The sequence below is a fragment of the Psammomys obesus genome, unplaced genomic scaffold (genome assembly GCF_907164565.1).
Source record: "Psammomys obesus unplaced genomic scaffold, mPsaObe1.curated_primary_1811, whole genome shotgun sequence".
Classification (NCBI taxonomy): Eukaryota; Metazoa; Chordata; class Mammalia; order Rodentia; family Muridae; genus Psammomys; species Psammomys obesus.
This window is the reverse complement of record NW_026596463.1, coordinates 1,459,724-1,483,967: the sequence shown is the minus strand read 5'-3', so window position 1 is coordinate 1,483,967 and position 24,244 is coordinate 1,459,724. Positions and strand designations below refer to the sequence as shown.

The 24,244-nt window shown below is 46.3% G+C and overlaps 1 protein-coding gene across 4 annotated transcripts in view; it reads left to right on the top strand.

Annotated features, from left to right (window-relative positions):
* Pde8b (phosphodiesterase 8B) overlaps positions 1-24,244 on the top strand; it is a 211,788-nt gene that overhangs the window by 145,931 nt on the left and 41,613 nt on the right. For all 4 annotated transcript variants that reach the window (XM_055598357.1, XM_055598356.1, XM_055598355.1 and 1 more), the window contains exons 5-10: positions 250-307; positions 5,386-5,474; positions 10,997-11,075; positions 14,606-14,746; positions 16,318-16,406; positions 18,433-18,493. In XM_055598357.1, coding sequence (XP_055454332.1) covers positions 250-307; positions 5,386-5,474; positions 10,997-11,075; positions 14,606-14,746; positions 16,318-16,406; positions 18,433-18,493 — 517 coding nt within the window. The remainder of the gene's footprint in view (positions 1-249; positions 308-5,385; positions 5,475-10,996; positions 11,076-14,605; positions 14,747-16,317; positions 16,407-18,432; positions 18,494-24,244) is intronic.

Genomic DNA, 24,244 nt, shown 5'->3' with positions numbered 1-24,244 from the left:
GAGCACTTCCAGCCAGAGCACTTCCAGCCCAGAGCACTTCCAGCCCACTGCTGTTGCTTCCTCGACTGCTTACATCTGAAAGACAGGTGTAGGTTCTGTGTCCTGGAAGGCAGATGCCCCCTGGGCACAGCTCTTGGTGAAGCATCTCCTCAGTGACTGCCAATGGCCTCATTCTTCTCTCTCCATGTTTCAGTGTGAGGAATCCTGGTTTGTATCTGCTGAGTGACCACATTTTCTGCTTTGCTGCAGATCTGATGACCATGAAGAGGCCTCAGTTCTCCCTCTTCTCCATGCAGGCTTCAACCGGGTATGTACAAGGGGACTAAGAGGCTCTCTCTAGTCTCCCTGACTCTCCCAGGACAGCAAAGCTCACAGCTTAAGAGCTGTGCTAGGCAACCAATTGCTTCTTAATTCCATCTATCAGAGCAGCGATACATGGTGACAATAAAAATGCCTCTTGTATCAAATCAACACTCAACAGTCTCAGAGTAGCCCTACGTAGATCCACCAGCCAGACTCGGCGTGTGTGTGTGCTCATGTAAAGATGACATGCCAAGTTGCTCCTTCGGTTCTCCGCTCTCCAGGGCAGCCCAGAGCTTTTCAGCTAGCAGCAGGCTCACGCTGGCTACAGCAGCTTGCAAACCGCTGTTTCACACCAGAAAAAGAAAAGTCTTCACTTTGAAAAATAGCTACATGAAAAACATTGATATCACCTTAAAAATTAAGAGTGCTTGTCCTAAGAAAGAGAAACAGACAAACAACTAGGATTACAAGGAAATGTAGAACCTGGGTTGCAGACAAAGCTGTGTATGGGCAAATGTAAAGAAAACAGTGGAATTAATTTAAAACAAAGAAGAGAAAGTGGAGTGGAAAAAGAAACATGAAAATTAGACAGAGTCATATAGAAATTGTATGGAGTCCTCCCTTCACATTTTCACGGCAAACATATTTATTCCTTCTGTTAAAAATTGTTTTATTTTAGGTAAAACTAGAGCAGCAATCCATAGCTGATCGCTGTAAATTTTACTGGTAGTATAAACTCAGACAAGTGGTCCTCAGAGTTCTCGGTGTTTTGAGTAGGAATGGCACTTTGCTAGTCTGGGTTTAAGATGAAAATTCCTCTTGGTAGCTGCGCATGGCAAAGCAGGAGCTTCCTTGGTGAAGCAGTTCTCGTGGTTTGGCAGTTTCCACCCAGAAGCAGAACTCTATAAAAGATAAGGCTGCGTTGGTTCAAAACATGTAAGAGTGAGTGTGTCTGGCTTTCAGCATCCCTGCCATCCCGACACTTTTCCCTGTGTGTCTGTCATCTCTTTTTATGAAACTTGGCATTTGTTTCTGAAAGCTTGCCTTATGTGCAGTGGTTGAATATGGGTGCGTGAGAGAAAGCTTTTGAGTTTAGGAGTGCGGAATTGCCAGAGGACAGTCAGCAACGAAGCCATGTGACTGCCATTTATTTCATTTTTTTAAACTCATCCATTTTTTTTTCCTGAGAAATAACTCTGAAATTATTCACAGGTTTTATTGATCTTCTGTGTCACATGGAGCACACCATTCCACCCCCTTCCCACACTGACCTTTTCAAGTGTGAGTCAGAACTCTGAGAACACAAGGACATTAACTTTCCTGGTTACCTTGGTTTTCCAGTTGAAGGGTGACCCTGTTGTGCTTGTTGGCTTTATCATCTAGGATGCATACTGGTCTCTGAAGTGGCCTTAGAATTGTGCCTCAGTTCAGCAATCTTTCCTCCAACAATTTTTGGAGTTGGTATCATTTGGAGGGTAGCTTCCTCCAGAGATCACATATCTGTTAGGTGCAAATATTCTTAAGAAAACAAAGGTTCTCTGCTTTCTTCCTACCTGTCCATGCTACTCCAGAATATCTCCTGTGCTTGGGGTCCAAATGTGTCATGCACAGTGAATGAACTCATGGTGAGTGGGAGCCTAGAAGTCAGTGCCTATCAGGGATTGCCTGGTATTTTGAGGGCTGGTTCTAATTTGATGGAGACCGTTCACCAATTAATCAGCGTGCCCCCGGCCCCTCAGGTTCTCTCCCAGGAAAGCACACAGCATCTGTGATGCCTTCCTCTGGGTACTGTGGCCTCGAAGCTGTGGAGGCAGATCTCCAGACAGATGCTCTTACTTGCTTGGAGAATATCTCGTTGTTGGCAGCCCTCTGTCCAAGTGTCTTCCAGATGTGCCAGCTACCTTGCCTTCTGTGAGGTTGTTTCCCTTTCCTGGTTAGTTTTGATTAAATCATTTGCTAAAACTTGGCTTTTTGTCAGTAGCTACTGGGTCAGCATGATGGTCTACGATCCCTGAGTGGGGATCCAGGAAGAAACTGTGCCGTCAAGCAGACCCCAACAGCTCCCTCCAAAGCCTTTGGAGCCCTGAGCATGTGGCCAGCTCTGTGGATGCTCAGTCTACACTGCACTCTGCGGGAGTTAGCATCTTGCCTGGTGCAGCTGCTCTCACTGCGCCCAGCCAGGAAGGGTGCTTGTTCATCTCAACAAGTATTCATGGGGCTCTATGGGCAAGACAGTGTGGAAGGCATGCTGGGCTCACGGCTGTGAGCACACTTCTCCTAGGAGAGGTTTCCTTTGGAGCAGGGAGCTGGGGAGCTACAGTGTCTTAGTTATCAGGCCCAGTTCCAGGTGATTTGCTTTAATTTTTCACGACATATGAAGGATTTGATATTTTCTCCATTTTATTTTCAGAGGAGGAAACAGACTCCAAAATCTGACTAGCTTGCACATTCCTAACAAAGGCAAGGGTGCAGCTCGCTGTATGTTTGCTCATTGCTCTTTTTGGGTCTACCCACTAATGTAGCTTCCCAGCCATGCCAAGGACACTCTCCCGTGTTCTGTAAAAGGTGGTTAGGGGAATCTGTAACTGGGTACTCCTCCCACAGGGAGAACCCTCGGCTACGCTAGCGTGTCAGTCTACAAGATGCTGGGAGGGCCCTGGAGTCAGCACCCGTGCACTTCAGCATTATCCGAACTTTTCTCCTGGAAACGACAGCGATCTGCTACCCTGAGAACTGCCATTGGCTGGCACAGTTCTCACCCGTCTGAAAACTTGGGCGGATGTAAATCTTGATCAACTCTGCTTTGTGACTAAAAGATCATTTCCCTTCTGCCTGTGTGTGGCTTTTCCTTTTTGTAAGTTCCTCTCTACTTGGAGAATAAGAGGCCTATGGAAAGTTTGAGGGCTTTGAAGGTCTTCCCCAGGGAGACACCGTCCACTCCAGATGTTCAGGTGCCTCTGTGTGTGTGTCCCTGCGTGTATGCATGCATGAGTGTGTGCGTACACATACCCACACACCAACACAGGAGTGGAGAGAGGAATTGGTTTTTCTCTCTGGCTGACTTGATTGAAGGAAATCTATAAATGGACCATTTGGCTGCACCTGGCATTCTCCAGTCTCCTCTCCATCTATCTGGCTGCCTAAGAACCACTAACACAGCTGGGTAGTTTGGGAAGCTTTGTGTGTGTGTGTGTGTGTGTGTGTGTGTGTGTGTGTTAGTGTGTTAGCTATATGCTTAAAAAATTTTGCAGAGTATATTTTTATGAGTTAAAAATGCAAAATATTTTCTTCAGTCTTTAGCAAATTGTCCTTAGATCTGTTTCTTTACAATTTTTTTATTTGCTGTATTTTTCTGCTTTCCTCATTTCTCCTAAAGTGTTCGTGTGTTCATATGGGAGAGATACTTGATATTTTTTTTGTTATACCCTACAGCAAGTAATGTGCCCAATTTAAAAGATGTAAAGAAGTGGCTGGAGAGATGGCTCAGTGGTTAAGAGCACTGACTGCTCTTCCAGAGGACCCAGGTTCAATTCTCAGCACCTGACTCACAACTGTAAGTTGTGACTCACAACTGTAAGTTGTGAGTTCCAAGAGACCCAACACTCTGTCCTGGCCTCTGTGGGCACTACACAAATATGGTGCACATACATCCATGCAAGAAGAATGCCCATCTACCAAAATATCTTAAAAGGACACACCTAATGTAAAAATGAGTTTGGGATTGTTGAGACATTCCTTCTGTCCTACCTGACGTGAAGTGCACACGTCACAGCTCTCTGATGAACAGTGTTGCATTCTGTTTGGCTTCAGGCTTTGCTTATGCATTTACTAACCCGCTAAGGGTCTGTAAATATGTGAAAGCCTTTATTTTTTGTAATTGAGATGAACCTGAAATAAATCATTTTAAAGTGAGCAATGCGGTGACATTTAGAGCCTGCTTGATGTTGCACAGCACCTATCCCCATCTCGTTCTGAAACTTCTTCCTCAGCCCCAAGTTCCCAGTAAGTGGTCAGGTCCAGTCCTGCTTCCCGAGCTCTGGCAAGCACCAGGCTGCGGTCCATCTGTAAGGACTGAGCCGTCTAGATGGTTTGCATGAACGGAATCATATAGTGCATAGCTCTTCGCGTCTATCCTCTTTCTTAGTATTCGCGGGGGGGGTTTGAATATTGTAGCATACACCAGCATTTCATTCCCATCTTATGCCTGAGTAAAAATGTACAGTATGTACATACCACAAATTGTGTTCATTCATCTCTTCACAGACTGTCATTCTACCTCTTAGCCATGTAAGTAAAGCTGTGTGGACCTGATCCTACAAGTCTTTGCTTGAGGTAGCCATTTTCAATTCTTTTGGTTTAATTTTGAATAACACATACACTGTCTTCTACAATGACTAACCCAATGCACAGGACTTTGACTCTGCACATTTTTACTAAGACTTTTTTTAAATTATGTTTATTCTAGTGGCTAAGAAGTGACATCATAGTATTTCTTTAGTCTGGTGAGGTTGGTCATCCTTCATGTGCTTGCTGGACATGCATGTCTTTTCTTTGAGAAACGTCTCCTCAATTCCTTCGCCTGATTTTTCATTTGATTGTCTGTCTTCTGTTATTGGGATCACTGATACTTCAAATGAGCTCTGCATTTGGCACACAAAAGATTCAGAAGGAGGTGAATTAACACTCCCATAACAAAGACTCACTGGCACGCTGCGGCCTGAGTGTGCGCCATATTGGGTTTCAGGTGGTTGTTGCAGGATAAAACCAGAATGTTCGGTTATTAGCACAGCTGGGGAGGCACGCGGTGCATTCAGGTGTCTGTTGGCTCTGCTGTGACCCTTGTGACTACATTTGCTACATCTTTGTTATACGACGAGCCAGTGCCTCACCTGCGCTGTTGTTTCTGATGTTTGAACAAGCACTTCACATTCCTTGACGATTTTTCTATGTCATCCCTTCCTCCCTACAAGATGTTTTGCATAATGAGCTACCTGGGGGCAGGAACAACTGTTAAGTTTCTCTGTTTGACTCTCTAAGAAATAATTGGAAATGTCTTATGCATTATCTTTGCTTTCTTTTCAGAGATTTATGGAGAATAGCAGCATAATTGCTTGCTATAATGAACTGATTCAAATAGAACATGGGGAAGTTCGCTCACAGTTCAAATTACGGTACGTAGCAAAATAAGACAGTGCACGAGGTTTCTTCAGAAAGTCTTAACTGTCAACAGGCCGAAGTTCACAAATCCAGAGCTGATGTCTGGGATGTTGAAGTTGTTAGACTGCCTGCCAACAGCATACATTAACTGGAGTCCTTTGAGAGAATGAAATAATTGGAAAGCACATCTTTTTTGACAGTATGTATTTGCAACAGTTTTTAAACCATGACTTAGGAAATCCTGCTCAATTTTTGTATAACTAGATTGAGACTAAGAACAGACTTTTAAAAATTACCTTCAACTTCTGAGTTCCAACTTAATAAACTCCTAGTTGGGTTGTTAAAGTCAGGGAAGCTGATAGGTACGTTTATTATACTACCCATCATAATGGCTACGCAGCAGTTTCATGAAGTCTGCTTCATGGCCAGTATGCATGGCAGAGCATCCAGAAACCAAGCCTAGGTTTTTTGGTAGGTGTGTGGTGCTTTAAAATATGGCTGCCCACTGGCTGTCCCTTCTGTGTGGGATTCTTTTTGTGTTATCTTCCACTTATAGGCTCTCTTGGAATATCAGGGTCCTGGCAACTGCCTCATTTAGTTCAGGCTCTGCTCTAGCTTGCAGGATTTCTTCAACCTGCCCTCAAGCCAGAGAACATAAGCTTCAGGAGGCTCCTCCATACCTTTGGCCCTATGGAAAGACCAGTTTCTAGGAGTTTCCTGGTGTCCTTCATGGAAGTCCCTGTGTGGTTTCTCCCTCTATGTACCTTGTCTTACCTCATGCCCAGTGTACAGATCAAGAGAAGATCTCCCCATCGTAATTATGCTTTTAATCTTCATTACTTACTTTGCATGCAAATATGACAGAGGAGTTTGGAAGCTGGTTTTCTCCCGGCCCTAGAAAGCAGAATGATTGGTATAGACCCACAGAGACAGGTTACCCAGGTCTGGGTAGTGGCTTCCAGTGATTACAGTTACCCAGGTCTGGGTAGCGGCTTCAGTGATTACAGTTACCCAGGTCTGGGTAGCAGCTTTCAGTGATTACAGTTATCCAGGTCTGGGTAGCGGCTCCAGTGATTACAGTTACCCAGGTCTGGGTAGCAGCTTTCAGTGATTATTACCCAGGTCTGGTAGTGGCTCCAGTGATTACAGTTACAGGTCTGGTAGTGGCTTCTGTGACTACAGCAGTGTAAGAGATGAAATGCTAGAATAAGGAATCACTCTTTGAGATGGGAATGGGGTGTTCTGTTTTGTCTTTTGTTTGTGTGTTTGTTTCTTTTAAAAATGTTGGTGTTGCCACCAAGCTGAGTTTAATCTCTGCCCTGCCCCCAATGGTGGTGGAAGCAAGTTGCCTTCTGACATTCATGTGTGTTGCACCATGAGTCTGCATAAGCCACATACACACAAAAACACACACACCCTTAAGCAATAATAAATAAATAAATAAATAAATAGATAGATAGATAGATAGATAGATAGATAGATAGATAAAGATATTTTTTTTTAAAAAAGCAAAATTATGTTACACCTGTGTGGATTCTGATATTTGAGGGATTTTGATAGTTCAAGGCCTTAAGAAATAGCACCAAAGATATTTTGAATGTTTAAATTAGTTAAATCCCTTAGTTTCTTTTTATCTGTATGTTTGCTTCTGATAACGTCATATAAATTTTCTAAAAATCTACATTCTCTTTGCCTCAGTAATTTATTCTTTTTAATAATGTTCATTAAGTATATGTACTCCCTCGGAGCCTCCGTTGATTCTCCTTGAGAGTAAAACAACTTAGCACTTTGATTTTTGATGTTTTTGCAATAAATAAAAAGAGATATTTTGTTGTGGTTTGATCTTTTAACTTTATTTCTTACAATAAAAGCAGATGACTCAGCACTTTATCATTGTGGCCAGCAACCCCTCATGCTGTTTTGGGCCATCGGTGCCCTATATTTTTAGGCTAGAGAACAAGTGATGGGCCCCGCTACATGGTGTCCTGATTCAGTTTCCACACAGATTTGTGCATTGGAGGTTCCCTTGTGGATATTTAAGGCACCTTGACGGTGGTGAGCAGAACCCCAGCAGGCCTGATGCTCTGAAATGAACGCCCCTGCCAGCCCCATCTTCAGGTCAGTGCGCTGCTGAGCCTGACACAGTCCCAGTGTGGGAGTTCTCATGGTCTCATCACATCCAAACTACAAGTTTCTCATCTACCAGCACTGTGAGCATTGCAGCTTCTCATCCTCTCCCTGCCAGGAACTAGCTGGAGGAGTTGAACCCATTGCTGGGGTCATAATGGAATGGTCAGGCTTTTCATGTAAATCAGTGTGAAACTAGTCAATGGACTTAACCCAGGAAGCAGAGGCCCCAGGAAGCAGGGGGCTTGCCTCACTCTTTGGATGTTCTTGCTTCTCCACCTGCTGATATGTTGGTTTTCAGCCCTTTCCTCGGCTTTGCTTGAGTCTGCTCCTTTTGGGTGCTGGGAGTAAATATACATTACTTGAATCTTCATGGGCTACAAAATTTGGATCCATTAGACAGAGGACAATGGTTCAGACGATGACCTTGGTACCGTTCTGTAGAGCATTCAAGGACATATAGAGCATCTACCTGCACCCAAGGCAGACAAGCAACTATGTCGTTTGTTAAAGACTGGCAAATGAGCTCTTTATTATACAATGCCAGAATAATTATAGTCTAATTATGTAATACTTTCCTCTACAATTCCGCCCCCAGCTGCAGCTAAATATGTAGCATGACTGTCATTCTACAAGGACACAGTCTGTACTGTGGGAAGCTGCCCGTGTTAAAGGTGGACACTTCAGTCCAGACTTTGTGAATGGTGATTCCCATCTATACTTAAACGACAAATAGGTCCCTTTTCATTCACGCCACCAGCCATGACTGTCACCAAGTAGGACTCCCATGATTCCCCTTGCCTGCTCTTAGGTCTGTCTAACTAATTCTGAGCCTCTGACTAGCCTTGTGTGCAAAATCTTCTTAAAAGCCATTACCTTGCTAGGCCCCACCTCCTTTAAGGCCTATACACATAGACACGTTTTGCATGAGATGTGTGAGTGTGTGTGTGTGTGTGTGTGTGTGTGTGTGTGTGTGTGTTCTGTTTGGATAGAACCCAGATGAAGTACCTTTCTAAGATATGCAGAACAGCGTATGTCCATCCCAGCCACAACAGACAGGAAGACATCGGGAGCCAGGCGTGCTCCCGTGTGGTCCCGGCGCCGCCAGGCGTGCTCCCGTGTGGTCCCGGCGCCGCCACCCTGGTTGCCGTGCCGCAGTACACTCTCGGCCTTTACATCCAGGGCGCCGCTGGGCCGCCCATGGGCTTTCTGCCTGAGTCCGGCAACAGTCCCTCTTCCATCTGAACCCTTGAAACCTTTGAGAAGGCACAGACTGAATGATAACACCATCCATTATCTCTCTTTCTTGTTTCCTCTCAATTTTCTAACCTTAAGATTTAAAAAATAAGGACATCTGAGATTCATTTCATGTTTCCCAAGAACAGAAATTTAGTAAGACTACAGTTTTTCTGCCTGAAAAGTATGAATAATTAATACAAGCAATTAGGTTCACTGGTTCTAGGAACATGACTCAAATTGATTGCCCCACTTTGCTACAGGTTTATTTAAAGAGAGCCAGCAACCCAAAGAGGTTGAAAAGCCCAAATAAGCGTTGTAGCTGGTCATGAGGAGCAGGAAGGGGAATGCTGTGTCATCCTGCCCCTGCCAGGGTCCCTTTATGTCCGTGGGCAGAGTAAGAATTTGCTCTGTCCTTTTGGGTTATATCTACTGAAGAGTTTAGGTTTTATGGATAATCATTAGCATAGTGTTCAATAGCTATAAGGCTTATTAAAGGAACACCTCATGAACGGACAAAAGGATCATGTTTGAAGCACCTGTTTACACTGAGTTAGAGGCACAGGCCTCCTACAGAAAGCCATGTGCCAGAGAGGATTTGATGAGATGTTTTCATTAGAACTTAATCACCCGGCTATCAAAGTTGACAAATAGCCTATGTGGAGTCTACGTCTCCACGTACCACTTCTGAAAGGTAGTTAGCACATGGAACTGCTTTCCCAGGGAGCTAAGCTCAATCTAGACCAGATGTCTAGAAGGTACTTTTGATCAGGCCTGGCTCTTGCAGGGCTCTTGAGAGGCAGTGTGGTGATGGTGATGATTACAATTCTTGCTCGTGTTTTGCTGGTTCTATAAAACATGTTTGCAAACACCGTGTTGGTGGTTAGACAGTACACAGTGCAAGTTAGCTAGGTGGAGCAGCCAGAGAGAAGAAATGTCCTCAGGACTGTCAGTGGCATCGAGCTAGTCCGGCTCTCCACCCTGCGTGCCGAGCATGGATGCCTTCTTCCCCACCCGTCTGCAGACAGCCTCATCTCCGCAGCCAGAGGAGCAGGCATCATCCTTCAGTACTCTGAGGTCCTTCCAGCCTACGTGCTGCTTAGCTTGCTGATCCTGGGTCGCACTCGGATAGACTCAAGAAAAAGATGTCTTGTTTTTCCTTCTCACTAACGGCTTCCGAAGGCCTTAGAGAACAAAGCACCATGACTCTGTGACCCTACATGTATTAACACCTACCACAGCCTGGATTCCTCCATATGTGGGCCTTTGAGAAATGCCTGTGTACACCATCCATCGCCCTGCCCATGAAACATACAGTCTTTAATCATCCTCCCGATGGGGAAACAAGACAAGCAAAGGCCGGGAGCTGCCTGGGATCCCACAGCTAGGTAGATACAGTCTGACTGGACCCAGTTCTCTGCCATTTTCTTAACAAATGGGCCAAAATGGCAGCAAATGACACTCCCTCATGGGTGGAAAAAAGTAACAGTGAAGAATCTGTCCCACAAGAATAATGTCCATCCTATAAATCAATATTTTTCTTTCTTTTTACTTTTGTCTTTACACTGTGTAAGAAAGCCCTCTCTGGGATTATTTAAATACAGTTCTAGCTCCACAGTTGCCGTGTTGGATAGTACAGGACTTAGTGTATTTGGATTTGTTTTCTATTTGGAAGTTAGTTGAGATCCAAACCACAGTTGGACTCCTGACTTCAAATTTCTCAGTTCCCTGGGGAGGTCAGCAAGAAAAATGGCATATGGAAAGCTATAGGCACAAAGAACTGGACAATGGGGGACATCTACCTGATACTGGACAATGGGGGACATCTACCTGATACTCCTGCCTTTCTTCACACCAGTGGGGGTGGCGGTGGGCAAAGTGGCATTGCACACCTAAGAAAAGGAAAACTAATGTTTGTGGTACCAAAGGCCAGAATAGCTCATGGTCAGTTTGGGCCGTGATGGGAACTTGATCTCTTCCTCCATTGCCATGACTGTGGTCATAACTACAGCATTGCACACTGGATTGAAATGTCAGCACTTGGGCTACCAGCAGTCAGACCACAGCAATAACAGAGTGTTTAGTGCCTGTGACTCAGGGGTCTTTCTGTGTTGCTGAATTAACAAAGTTCAAACAATGTGTAGAACTAACACTACTTTTGTGCTTCTTGCAGGGCCTGTAACTCGGTGTTTACAGCATTAGACCACTGTCATGAAGCCATAGAAATAACAAGCGATGACCATGTGATTCAGGTATGGGAGGAAGCTCTTCACGTCGTTAATACTGAAAAAGAAACGTTCGGGCTCCATCCACCTCTTTATTTCAAGTGCTTTCCCGTGATTTTCACCTATTTGCACATTTTCTTGAAGAAAGGGAAATCAATGTGTGAGATGATGACTGATAAATTAAGAACTAGGTATTCAGAAGAGAATAAACGTTGCTTTATAATTTATTGCTTTTAAATTGTGTGTAAGCACACGTGGGGGGTATCTGTGGAGTCCAGGAGAGAGTATCTGGTACCCCGGAGCTGGAGTTATGGGCAGCTGTGAGCTATGTGCTGGGAACTGAACCCAAGTCCTCTAGAAGAACAGCCAGTGCTCTTAGCTACTGCCTCTCTAGCTCCGACGGGCTAAACTGATTAATTCAGATCAGAACTTGTTGCTTCTTAGGGAGAGGTGGGAGGACATTTCAGGCCATCCTTAAAGACAGTGTTTACACAGGATTGTTGAGCAATCTTGTAAGTCGCTATGAGAGTAAATTACTTCAAAGATGTTAATTGCAGTTGGTATTCTACTATAAACCACTTTAATACTAATGCCATCTTTCTAAAGAAATGAATACATAGAGAATCTTTTGCCTTCCTCAAAGAGTACTTTGAAACGTGCCTGGTCCCCTGACTGGCACTGGCCAGACTGCAGCTGGTATGTGGCATCCATTGAGGAGATCTTGCTTTTTTTCAGTGGAGCAGGATGCACAATGGCACACCGTGGCCCCTGTGGCACCAGCCTCCCTTTGAACCCTCTGATGGCACCAGTATGCATACAGACACACCCTGCTCCGGTTCCATATCAAGGGTATCACATCTTGTTCCTGTCATGAGCCTTTTCGCTAGGTTGTCTCAGCTCAGGTCATTGCCTTTGAAAGGTAGATGAAGAAACTGAGGCTCAGAGAAATGGAGGAACTTAACACAAGAAAAGGTCCAGCCGTAAGCATTGAAATCAAAATGCTTAGCCATAGTTCTGACTCCTAAGCCTTTCTGCCTGGCTTTATTTGGGGCTCTGTTTCAGAATATTTTTTGACTGTTCCTTGAAATGGAACTGAAGCCTTTTGTACTTTGCTGGCTGTTTGCTCTTCCTGCCTACTGCTCTACATCCTGAAGAGAGCTGGCCACAAGCCCCGTGGTCACATGCAGATGTGGCCCTTCAGTTGTGCTCATCAGGACACTGGCTTTTCATCTACCTACTTCATAGTGGGAGGCTGGGTTATGATTTAGAACTGGTGAGAAGTAGCCCCACCTTCTCATGCCTACACCACACTGAATAGGAATGTATACCTTCACCCCATGGCTAGAATTTGTAGTTAGCAAACCTGGATCCCTGGGACAAGTGATGTGGTGATGTGTCACATGATATAAAACACACACACACACACACACACCACTCTTCAACTCGTCTCTTCCATGGACAGACAAAATGAGTTTGAGGACAGTTGGTACCCACAGAGAGGAAGTTGTTTTGCCAAAAGGGAAGGTTAGATGCTAAAATGAGTTGTGCCAGCAAGAAGAAGGAAGGAGAGGAAGGCCAGATGACACGCAGAGGAGACACTCTGATGACCCTCCTTTGGACTTCAGGATGACACATCAAGGACAGGCTATTTCACACATGCTGTTGTTCACATCAGCGCCTCCCATCAGGGCACTTGAACAGAGAGCTGTGTGTCTGTGGGCACACTCGGGAGCAGCATGCTATGCGTCAACCTGCCTGTCCCTGCCGCCCCGGGGCCCCTGCCACCTGAGCCATCTTTCTGCATCTGCCCTGAACACAGCTGCCCGTGCTTCCCATGTGCTGGCTCAGCTGTTAGCATTATATTCTAACGGGCCGTAAAGCAACCCAGGGAGCCTGGTAGTGTTACTGCAGGTGAAAAGACAGAGGAGCAGAGAAGCGGAGTCAGCTTCCTGGTTTCGAGGGGGTTGACTTTGGTGTGCTGGCTCCAGGCACGTCTGTCATGCCTCTGGGTTCTGAGGTTCCAGGATCCTCAACATAAAAAAGGAACCATAACTATTACTCAAATTTACAGAATGGGAAAGCAGAGCCCACACATGGGGCATTGTCGGAGACAATCAATAGATGAGGAACATGAGAAACTCGTCAATGGATCCATTTGTTCACTGGGTGTTTACTGAGGAGCGTGTATCTGAACACAGCTCTGGCCTTTGCACCCGAAGGTTTCAGGATTCTATGAGAGAGAAAGATAGAAGTCAAGTTCTATGCGTTTCTTTAGAATTCACACAAGTCCACAGGGGACCTTAGGAATGCTACCAACTCCGACTGCACAGAGGTCAAAGAAGGCTTCCTGGAGGAGAAGAAACATTGGAATTGGTGGGGCAGAAATGAGGAAGGGCTTCCTCAGTAGACAGAAAATGTGGAGGAAGCCTAGAGAGGGAGCCATGCCGCCAGCTCAGCCATGATGGAGGTGATCCCTGCCATGCTCAGGGATGGCAATGCCCACCCTATGAAAGCCAGGGTGGGAGGGATCTGGAGGTCATGAAGGTGATGTCGGGACCCTCCTCTTCAGCCGCTGCCACAGTGTCTGACAGCCAGAGATTCCACCACATGTTTTCAGGCTGACGTGTTCATAGAAGCTTTCTCCCAAGGGACCAGCACATCCCCCCACACACCCCGTAGGTCACTGCGTTACCCACCTCCTAATGGATTGCCCCAGCCAAGGGCAGAGTGGGAACGGCTAACGAGAATGTTTCTGAGGCAGCAGATGGATGGGAAACTGTTGACCCAGGTGCAGCGTGCTCACGGCTGCCACCATGTGTTCTCTAAGCTACAGCTACTCATGTGATGACCATGATCTTTAAAGAGAAACTGGTCACAGACCAAAGCCTGGGGCACGATCAGGCAGGAGCTCCAAATCCTGAAGCCCCCGCCGAAGTTTGCAAAGAACCCCCTGTGTCTGCTGACCCCTGTGTGCCGTGGGCATCCTCTGTCCTGGCCAGTCCGTTTCCACTCTGAAAGAATGTTTCCCATCCCTATGGGCCAACTGTATCCGTTACTCCCATTATGGCACAGTGTTCCCAACCACAGCATTGACTAAGAGATGGGAAAGTACAGAGACGCATAGATCGCTGCCTTGCACAGTGCCACTGTCAGAAGCTGCAACCTGTCAGCTAGTGTGTGTTGGCTCGTTTGTTATTAGTGGTGCTGGGATCCAGCTCAGGACCTTACAGGTGCTAGCCAAAGCCATATCCCTTCCTATTTCTGCTGTCCTATGAGGCTTAGACAGTGAATAAGGGCCACCAGAGGCTGAGGCTACTAGCTAAGGGCTGCCTGCTTCTTTCCTGCTAAGCTTTCTTTGCATTCCTCATAGAGGACCAGGATGTCAGGTGGAGGAGTAATCTGCAGTATGTGTGAGGGTACTGCCCCTGCCAGATGAGCAAGGAGGGCCCGCAGCACCTGCATTAGAGAGCATTGCCTGGGGACCTTTGGCTTGCTATACCTGTATCCCCATAGCCTTCCTGTAGGGCACACTGATCTGTAACCCCTCCTGCTCACAGTATGTCAACCCTGCCTTTGAGAGGATGATGGGCTACCACAAAGGGGAGCTCCTGGGGAAAGAACTCGCTGATCTTCCTAAGAGTGACAAGAACCGGGCAGATCTCCTGGACACCATCAATGCGTGCATCAAGAAGGGAAAGGTGGGTGGAACCAAGAAACCCACCCACACTCCATCCTTAGTGCTCCCCCTGCCTCATGTTCTGGTCTTTTATCTTCAAGGCTGACTTCTTCAGTAACATCATAGCTCAGTGAAAGAACTTCAGTTTTGGCAAAAGGGTTGATTTTTGCAAAATGGGTTAATTTTTGATGTCCTCAGGCTGCCACAGGAGCTTATTGTTTTGTGGAAGGCCACTTGCTTCCTTGCATGAATATAACCACCCCCCCACCCCACCCCGCCTATTCTTGCTACAACACTGCGTCCCTGAGTGGTAGCTGCTTCGCGTTTTTCTAGTTTATTGGTGTTTGGGAGGAGGGACTAGAAAGACCTATCCACATTGATTGGTAGAAGCTGTTTGTTTAGTCAAATGTCTTCCTTCTGTTCTCTTTGCTCACTGCTGTTCAGTATCTATGGGTAGCTCTTCCTGTCCCTACACCCACACTTCCTGCCCCTTCTGGGGGAGATGAAAGCACAGTGGAGGTAAGATGTTCCCAGGCAGCTGCTCTCCTCCCTCAGAGCTGGGGTGACCTCTTGCTTCTTCTGAAGGTTCCCAATGCTTCCTCACATGGCTTTGCTGTCTTCTTCTCTGTTGTGCAGTAGTTACGCAGTCTTCAGTGGAAAGGGCAGTACCGGCAGAGATAGGATGCATTTGGATTATAAGAATGCCCAACTCACTTTTTAAACCAGAGCTACTAGACTTGAAAATGAAACAGGATGCTGTAAACTACTCTTTAATTTTTTTTTTTTTTTTTTGCCAAAATAACCCAGCCACACATGGCAACCTCAAGGGAAATAGCCTTTAACCATATCATATAGGAAAGAGGGCAAGATATGGCTGCAGGGCAGCCAGGCATGGTAGCACACTCCTTTAATCCCAGCACTTAGGGAGGCAGAGGCAGGCGGATCTCCATGAGTTCAAGGCCACCCTGGTCTACAAATCGAGTCTAGGACAGCCAAGACTACACACAGAAACCCTGTCTGAAAAAAGAAAGCAAAACAAAACAGACACAAAAACAAAAACAAAAAAAAATCATATGGCTTCAGAGAACCTCTGTTTCAGAGCTAACTACACTCTTCCAGAAATAGTAAAGAAATCTCACCACCCAGACGTTTCCTGCCTCCTTATTTCAATCTAATTCCCAGGGTCCTGAGACAGCCACCGTCTTACCCTCCCTTGGCACCATGTATGAAACCCGCAAGGGACCAGAGTGACCCCCCAGAGAAGCCTTGGGTGGGAGGCCCCTAGACGAAAGCTGAGGCACTTCTGGAAGGATTGAAGAGCTGCACAGTTACACACAGGTCCTCTGTGTCCCTGCGTGGGCAAGGTGGCTGCTGAGCTTTGGTGTGGTGGTGGCTCCAGCCGGTGGATGGCCGGCTGCCCTGGAACTTGTGGTAGGCAGCTTGGTGGTAGCTGGCCTGGTGCTCCTCCATTTATACACGTGATCTCAGCCACATAGCAGTGTTGTGACATGTCACGAAAGACTGCACTGACCCAGTGTGGGAGCAGCCGTGGTCTCAACTGAAGGATCTCAAGAGCTCTCTTTGTCCATGTAGGAGTGGCAGGGGGTTTACTATGCCAGACGGAAATCCGGGGACAGCATCCAACAGCACGTGAAGATCACCCCGGTGATTGGCCAAGGAGGGTGAGAGAAAACTCTTCCACTCTTTCTGCTGCAGATAAGGACTCGGGCCTCGGGAGCACTGCCCGGTACACGGCAGCACCATTGTAAGCCTTAGGACAGCACACAGCAGGGTTGCCCTGTCCTATGTGGCCAACAGCAGTCTCGAGGCATGGCTTCCCTTGGCCTCACCCCTCTCCTTTTCATGGTCCTTCATGGAACATCAGCCCTACTGCCTAGCCATGCATGGCCTCGTTCCCAACACCTCTGAGGGTCTCAGGCTGGCTGTCTCCTTGGCAAGCGAACTCCAGCTAGTACTAGTGGCTTCTGTCCTCAGCCACAGGGTGCCAGCTTTTTCCCTTTGAGACTTCTAGTTTCTTCTAGGTCAACTCTGAGCTTACACAAGGGCTCAGAGACTCCTAGAGGCACCAACCCACCTAGCAGGTGTCTGAACAGGAACCCATGGTACCTGACTGGAAAGACAGGGGCCAGAGCACGAGGAATAAGACATGATTCCCTTTTCTTCTCTCAGCTGCATTTTGAGAAAAGGCTGATAGTGCCAGATGGGGCTCCTAACTGTATCTCACTGATGAGCCTTGCAGCCAGCATGAAGGTCATACCACCTGATGGATTGACCCTGTATGGGACATGTGACATAGTGGTGAAGAAAATAAGATAGTGGAACCAGATAACCCCTCCCACGTATGGTTCTCAGGACTCCCTGAGTTGGATTCAGATCACCATGTGATCAGAAAACCAACTCATTCCATAAGGACACCCATCTATTTGAAGGTTGTTTGCCTCCAGTTGTCCTTGCTGGATTAGTTTGAAAATTGTTCTCCAGCCATGTGACAGGCCTGCCTGATGTCCCTAATATCTCCCCTCTGGCTGGCCTCTAAGGGTTACAGGTTCTAATGGGCTCCTAAACAAGGGATGTCTGCCGTGGGGAGAGGCTGCCTGCCCTCCTGACAGCAATCCCATCAGTGGCACGTGAAGAGCCAGAGGAAGAAGGTGGTGCCTGAGGTTGTCACATTGTCCTCATGGTTCACTCTTAGAGGGTCTCTTGGAAAAGGGAAGCCGAGTCCTTTTCTGCACATTTGAATGGAATCAGTGGGCAACCGAATGGCAGGAGACTGTTGCCACCTGGCACTTCCTATCACGATAAATCTTCCTGATTTGACAGATGAGGGAAAGAAGTTCCTTTATCCAGATGTGATTTTTTGTTATTTTCCCTAATTGTAGGCAGCGAGCTCTCAGAGACAATTCTGATTAAAAACAGGGACATTTTACCCCTTCTTGCTTGGGTGACGTTCATAGTATAGGATCCACCAGTATTTTCCCATGTTCTCCTCAGAGAATCCTCTATGGTGAAGTGAACAAGGAAGAAGAGACAGAGATAGGGAGGAAGGGGTGCCCCAGAGGCTTCTGGGTATCCAGTCTTCCATCGTGCAGTTCATAGCGTCTTTTGTCCTATTTCCCTTGTGATAATGAGCAAGACCACAGGTTCAGCTCCTGAATTCAGTTCATGACTTTTAAATCAGAGGATGTTTCTCTAGCTGAAAACAAACAAACAACAAACAAACAATGCCATCCTTATGCTGAACCACAGTGCTCAACATAGACTATTTAAAAGAAAAACATTAGTGTCATCACTCGGTAAATCATAGTGTACCCTGAAGGATTTTTAAAAGAAAAACAACAATCAGTGAAAGTTGGTCACTGTCCAAATGAGTCTTTTGCTTTTCATGTAAGCAATGAAATACTTGTGTCAGTAGAACTGAGGCCAGTTTTGTTTTTTTGGTTTTTTGTGGTGGCATGTCAATCTCTTGACGATATCCAGGAATCAGACTTCAGGAGACAGCTGAAAATGGACAAGTCCATGAGGAAGGTGCGGCCTTGCCAGTCGGGATTGCAGGGAAGGCCAGGCTGCTAAGGAAATGTGCGCTAGGAAGGGCCTAGAGCTCAGCTTGGAGGAGGCTTGTATCCATGTGCTGACTTGTTGCATCCTCTCTTACCTGACTCACTAATCACCGGTTGTTTATGTTACTAGGAAAATTAGGCATTTTGTCTCCCTCAAGAAGCTGTGCTGTACCGCTGACAGTAACAAGCAGGTACAGTATCCGGCGTCCTCTCAGCTTGCCCATGCGTCATTCTTGCCCCTGTTCTCTGCTTGTCTTTCTCCATATTTTCTTGTAGTGGCTGGCTAAGAAGGAGTATGGGGAAGCCTCCGGCACTGGTTGGTTTTGGTGTTTGTTTGTTTGTTTGTTTGTTCACTTCAGTTCTCCACAGACTGTCTCACTTTGTGAGGAGTGTGGGCTTTGGTTGTACTCTGCCTCATGGCTCTCTCCAGGCTGATACATTTTACGGGAACATAAAATTCTTCAAAACAAACAAAAAGTTACTATTTCCTATCTTAATTTCTTAAACAAAAGAAAAATATCCATGTGAGCATGCATTCCTCCAGCTCGTAGCCAAAGTAAGAACCACTCCAAATTAGCACTGGGAATTTTTTCTTACATTACATCATGGGGAGTAGTACGTTTTAAATTCTGTCTTTTAGCAAGCTGGTAGATTTAAGAATGTCTTAAGGTAGTTTTTTTTATATTGTTTTTATATAGTTTTTATATTGTTTTTATATTTTTATATTTTTTATATTGTTTCAGGTACTTTTATGCAATTTATATTTTTACCATTTGATCACGTAGTTTCCATATCATACCTAATAATTCATGGACTATGAAGTATGAAATAAGTATGGCTATCAGTGAGCTACTGATAAGTGTTAAATATGACCTTTGACTTTGGCTTTCAAAGAAAGAACAATGCCTCTCAGGAATTTCAGTGGCACCTGGAACATAATCCATCCTTTTCTCACACAGTGGGCATGATGAGGGGCAGGATGAGGCCAGGTGAGGACCTGGGCTAGCAGCAAGATGGAAGCCCCCAGGACTCCTCCTAGAGATGGTTCCAGAGGAACAGGGGGGCTGAATTAAGGGAGCTTCATGGAGTCCCAGATGTCAAAAGTATCTGTGGTCATACACTTGCTCATGAGATTGGGTCCAATACAAAATGCTTCCTTCACCACTGAGCACCTAAGCTAGGATCAGGAAAGGATCTATCAGTAACACATGCAGAGAGCAAGGCCTTGGAGGCCTTGGAAAGGAAGAGAATGGACTGTCATAGGGACAAAACATCATCAAACAGTCATACCCAGTTCACACCAGGAAGAAGAATGAGGCTTGTATGAGCAGTGACAAGCAGAGGGAGGGGGACATGGAATCCTGGTGTCCCTTTAGAGACAGACATCTGTCTGTATATCTGTAAAGTGGTGCAGACCACCATTTTCAAGATGTGGGTCCACAAGAGAGGACAAGCTGACTTTGACTGTATCCGTTCTTGTGCCAGAAATTAAGCAGGGACAACGGATGCCCCAAATCCAGCATGCTCTTGCCCCACAGAAGCCGTGGCAGTGGCTCCAGGCCAGGTCCTATGCAGCGTCAAGTCCAGCTCATGGCCTGCATATTTATCATTTTCAGCAATAAGCTAGGCAGTTTCCTTTTCTTCTCACCCCCCATTCCTGTCTTTCTCATCTAGTCAAGCAACTTCCAGTGTTGCTATGTCAATCCTTGTTCCTCCACATCCCCAAATACTGCTGGTCCTTCATGGCTCAGCCCAGGATACATGATATAGCACTCCTTTCCCAGACCCCCAATGTCCCCTTATCAATTTGTCTCCTCCTCACTATCATATTGGTCTGTGTGCTAAATTGCCCTCTCCTCTCTAGCAATGTCAGAGCCTTTGTATGCCCAGCTGCCAGCACATAGTAAGCCTCTGGCTGTTGATTAGCTTAGGGGAAGTGAGTGTCTCCGTCGTGGCCTCCCGTGAACTCTGCCTGCTGCCCACAGGGAGCGGGCAGGTGTTAGCATGGGATGCCAGCACACGGAGGCTGCCTCTCCTCTGCAGCTCCAAATAGAAACTCCTTTGCTACTATGAATCAGTTGCTGTTCTGAGAAGAGTGAAAACACAGAGCTTGGATCCCCTGAGCCATTGACGTCACCTAATGGTGCTACACAGGCCTAAGAGCCTCTTAGATTTTCCAATAATAAAGCATCTTGTCTCTCTGGCTGGCTACAGTACTTTTGTTTCTCCATAAAGAAGGCTGAAGCCTTGTAGATGGCTCAGGGCGGGGAAGGGCTCTTAAAGCAGAGCAGGCATTTGTTCCAAGGTTCTATGTCTGGGCATCCAGCCCTGGTGTCAGAATCAACCTGTAGGCTTGCATTTGACCAGGGAATAGAGCTGTGTGCCAGGCAGTTCACTGCTGGTCATGTTTGTCATCACAAAAGATCCTTCTCATCTGTGAGCTCTGAGCTATCTGCCAAGAGACTGGAAAGCTCAGCAAGGTGTGTCCACACATGCTGTTCCCAGAACTCCACTGTACACTTGTTCAGTATGGGCACCTAGAAGCCATGGGCCAGAGACAGGTAAACAGACTAGACAGAGTGGAACCCAGAAAGAGGGAAAACTGAAACTGCAGGCGCCAAAAGCCAAGCCTGAGGAGTCTGGGGAAGGCATCTGTTGGGGCATGGCCGTGCTCTTGTGGGTGTCTCTTGATTCCCACCTCAACTTTCTTCATGGAAAAAGGGAGTCTTACTACCACTCAGCTGACCTCTGAACAGAGAACAACCGCTGAACCCAGTGAGCTGGGCCTCCCGGAAGGCTCGCTGTTCCTGCTGCAGCTCGACGCCAGCCTGGGCACTGACACTTGGGCATCATCGTGTCAACAACACACTGAGGACATGGCTTCCTTGAGAACAGCAGGGGCAGAAATGAGAGCTAAAGTGGCCAAGCCTACAATGGTGAGGTACTTTGGGGTACAGATTATTTTTGATGCAGACTGTTTGAGCAGTGAGGTCAGTATATCCTCTGGGATATGCCCCAGCACCTTGTCTTGTTTAGGAACCACTAGCCAAGGTGAGTGGCATACAGACCCAGAGGCAGCAACTAGTCCTGGCTGGTGGCTAACTGATCACTGGCCCAAGAACACAGTCTGCACTGGGTTTAAAAGTCAGAAAAAACTGTCCTGAGTGTCCACCTTACCATTCAGGCCTCTCCCTGCCAGACCTTCCTCGCTGAGCTTGACCCACACAGAAAACCATTATGGCTCACATGGCATTCCAAACAATATCCGCCGACTCTTCAAAGTGCACTTCCAAGTGTGGCTGCTTGCAGCTAAAAAGAGAAGGCTACTGCCTGAAACTCCAGTGGCCACTCCCATGTAGGACTGTGCATTCTGGTGCTGATGTGCTACCACAAGACAGAGTTCCCATGTACGTGACTTACCACCAGTGCCCTGAAATATTTGTTGATACATTTGGGGAAGCCGCTAAATCAACAAAATCATCCACATTTTTTTCCAGTTAGCTCTCGCATATATTTATATGAAACTATTTAGGGAAAGGCCTTTGATGTTGGAAAACTGTATTTTGAACAGGCAACCTCTAAGCACTGAATGGCGTGCCTGCTAGGTCAGAGGTGCCGAGGGACTAAGACACACAACTCACGGCAGGGAAGGGGTACATAAGAGGGGCGCTGGCAGGGCTATGGTGTGCCTGGAAGGATTGTGTGCGTGGAAGGTCTTGGCTAAGAGAAGAAGAAATTTTTGTAGTCTGCTGCTGGTGGTGGTAGTGATGGTGGCTGCTGACTGATAAGGCTGATTGTGACAGGCTTTGTGAGGCTCAGAGGTCTGATAATGCATTGCCTGATGAAGAGGAAGGTAAACCGAAGACACCTAGTAACCTACACTGAGAAAAGCTGGGAAGTCACTGTCCCAGGAATGATAGACTGGAGGGTAACGTGGCTGGCAAGGCAACAATGATGGGAATCCTTTGCCCTCTCTGCTCTCTCTTCCTGTCCTCTCTGTCATGTCACTAAATCTTTTCAAGACACCTGGACCATGGTGGAAGATGAGGGAAAGCTAGACGATAGCTGTGAGTGTGAGCTGGACTCGGACTCTGGAAGAGGCTGGTTTGCCTCCTCAAGAATCCATGCCAGCCCTTCCCCAGCTATACCATGCTTCGGCAGGGAGGCCCCCAAAGCACGCCTTGGTTAATGGGGGCTGAAACATAGAGAAAAGATAGTGTGCCTTAAGAGAAAGGCAAGGCATGTTGGGAACGGATAGGAAACAGATCGAAGTGAGTGGTTTCTGAAAAGCTAATGTTTTCTGTTTACCTCTAATGTGTCTAAGACAAGTAAGAGTTAAAGGGGTGAAACTGTGGTGTCTGTCATATATACTGGGCCAGAAGGCCGCAGATGATGCTCCAGCGTCACAGAGATTTTCCAGTGACCAGGCAGTGAACTGTCCCTGTCATTATTTATTTTTTGAGGCTGCATGCCTGCACTTCCTATTTACTCAGATAATAATTTTATTTCCTTCTCAAGTCTCTGATGGGGCTGAGGACTAGAGAGTTAATAGTTTTACAATTAAGCTTAATTGCTTAGAAGTTAAGATGTTTTAAGGTCTAGATAGATGCTTTTAGGCTGATAGATACAAGATACGACAGAAATCAATCTAGGTACAAAACTTTAGACTAAGCAACATAGGATAGATAGTATTTTCTTCAAAGTTGCCATTTAAACTAGACATTGTGTATGTAAGTCTTACTTATTGGTCTTTATAATTGTTTCATAGTTGTTCTTGTGCATAGTTTTTTAAAGCCTTTTTCATTAGACAGAAAAAAGGGAACTGTAGCAGCTCGGTCTGGTGCTGTGTACTTGATTGTTAACTATGCTGCTCCCGAGGTCTGCTCTCAGTCTTTTAAGAGCAGACACTCACGTACCCCCAAATGATGTTCATAACGTTGCCTGAGAAATTATTCCTAATTGGCTGAATAAAAGGCCTACACCTGGGCAGTGCAGAAGGAAGGGGTGGAGCTAAGATCAAGGGCTTTGAGGACAGAAAGATCACAGAAGAGTCATGTACCAGAGGGAAAAGGAAGAACAGAGTTGCCATGGTAGCAAAAGAACCAAGTGGGCCAGGAGAGGAACTCTGGAATTCTGCATGGAGAGAAGCGGCCCAGAGAAGGGTATAGACAAATATTTGGGGATTATGGATGGGAAGTTGCTCAGATAGAAATGATTAAAGCAGATGGTATGGGATGGGGAGGAGATAATGAGGTAGCTTAGTAACTGCCCAGCCCCATGTAAAATAAGGTGATTCTAAAATCTATCAGGTGTCTGTGCCCACACAAAAATTATAAGTTCTAATAACAAACATTACTAGCCATTTTTATTTTCTACAACAATGTGTCATTTGGCCATTTTAAATTTCCACTCAGTCCCTTGACCCAACATTTTAAGAGACAAAGTTGGTCTCTTATTAAGAAACTATTTTAAGCAAGGTCGTGGTGGTGCACTACTTTAATCCCAGAACTCAGGAGACAGAGGCAGGTGGAGCTCTGTGAGTTCAAGACCAGCTGGGTAAACAGAGCTCCAGGACAGTCAGGACTACACGGAGAAACCCTGTCTCAAAACAAACAAAAGAAACTATTTTAATATAGATTTAAACATGGGCCTTACTAGAAGGGGAGGGGAGAGGGAAGGAGGGGCAGAGAGAGGGAGACCTATTGACCCCCAAGGTGAGGCCCAGGGCTGGCTCCTCAAAGCAGTGGCTGAGACCTGAAAGTCCTGAGCATTTGCTCACTAACGTTTTATATAACACGTGGAAACTTGTCTTTTTGCAAGGCAGCAGCTACTGGTCAACCGGTCAGGAGTCCATCTACTTCACAGAAAGGACCTGCTTAGTCATTCTAAGGCAGTGGCCCCTGGCCTTGCCTGGTTTTTGCAATTACCTGGAGAGTTGGAAA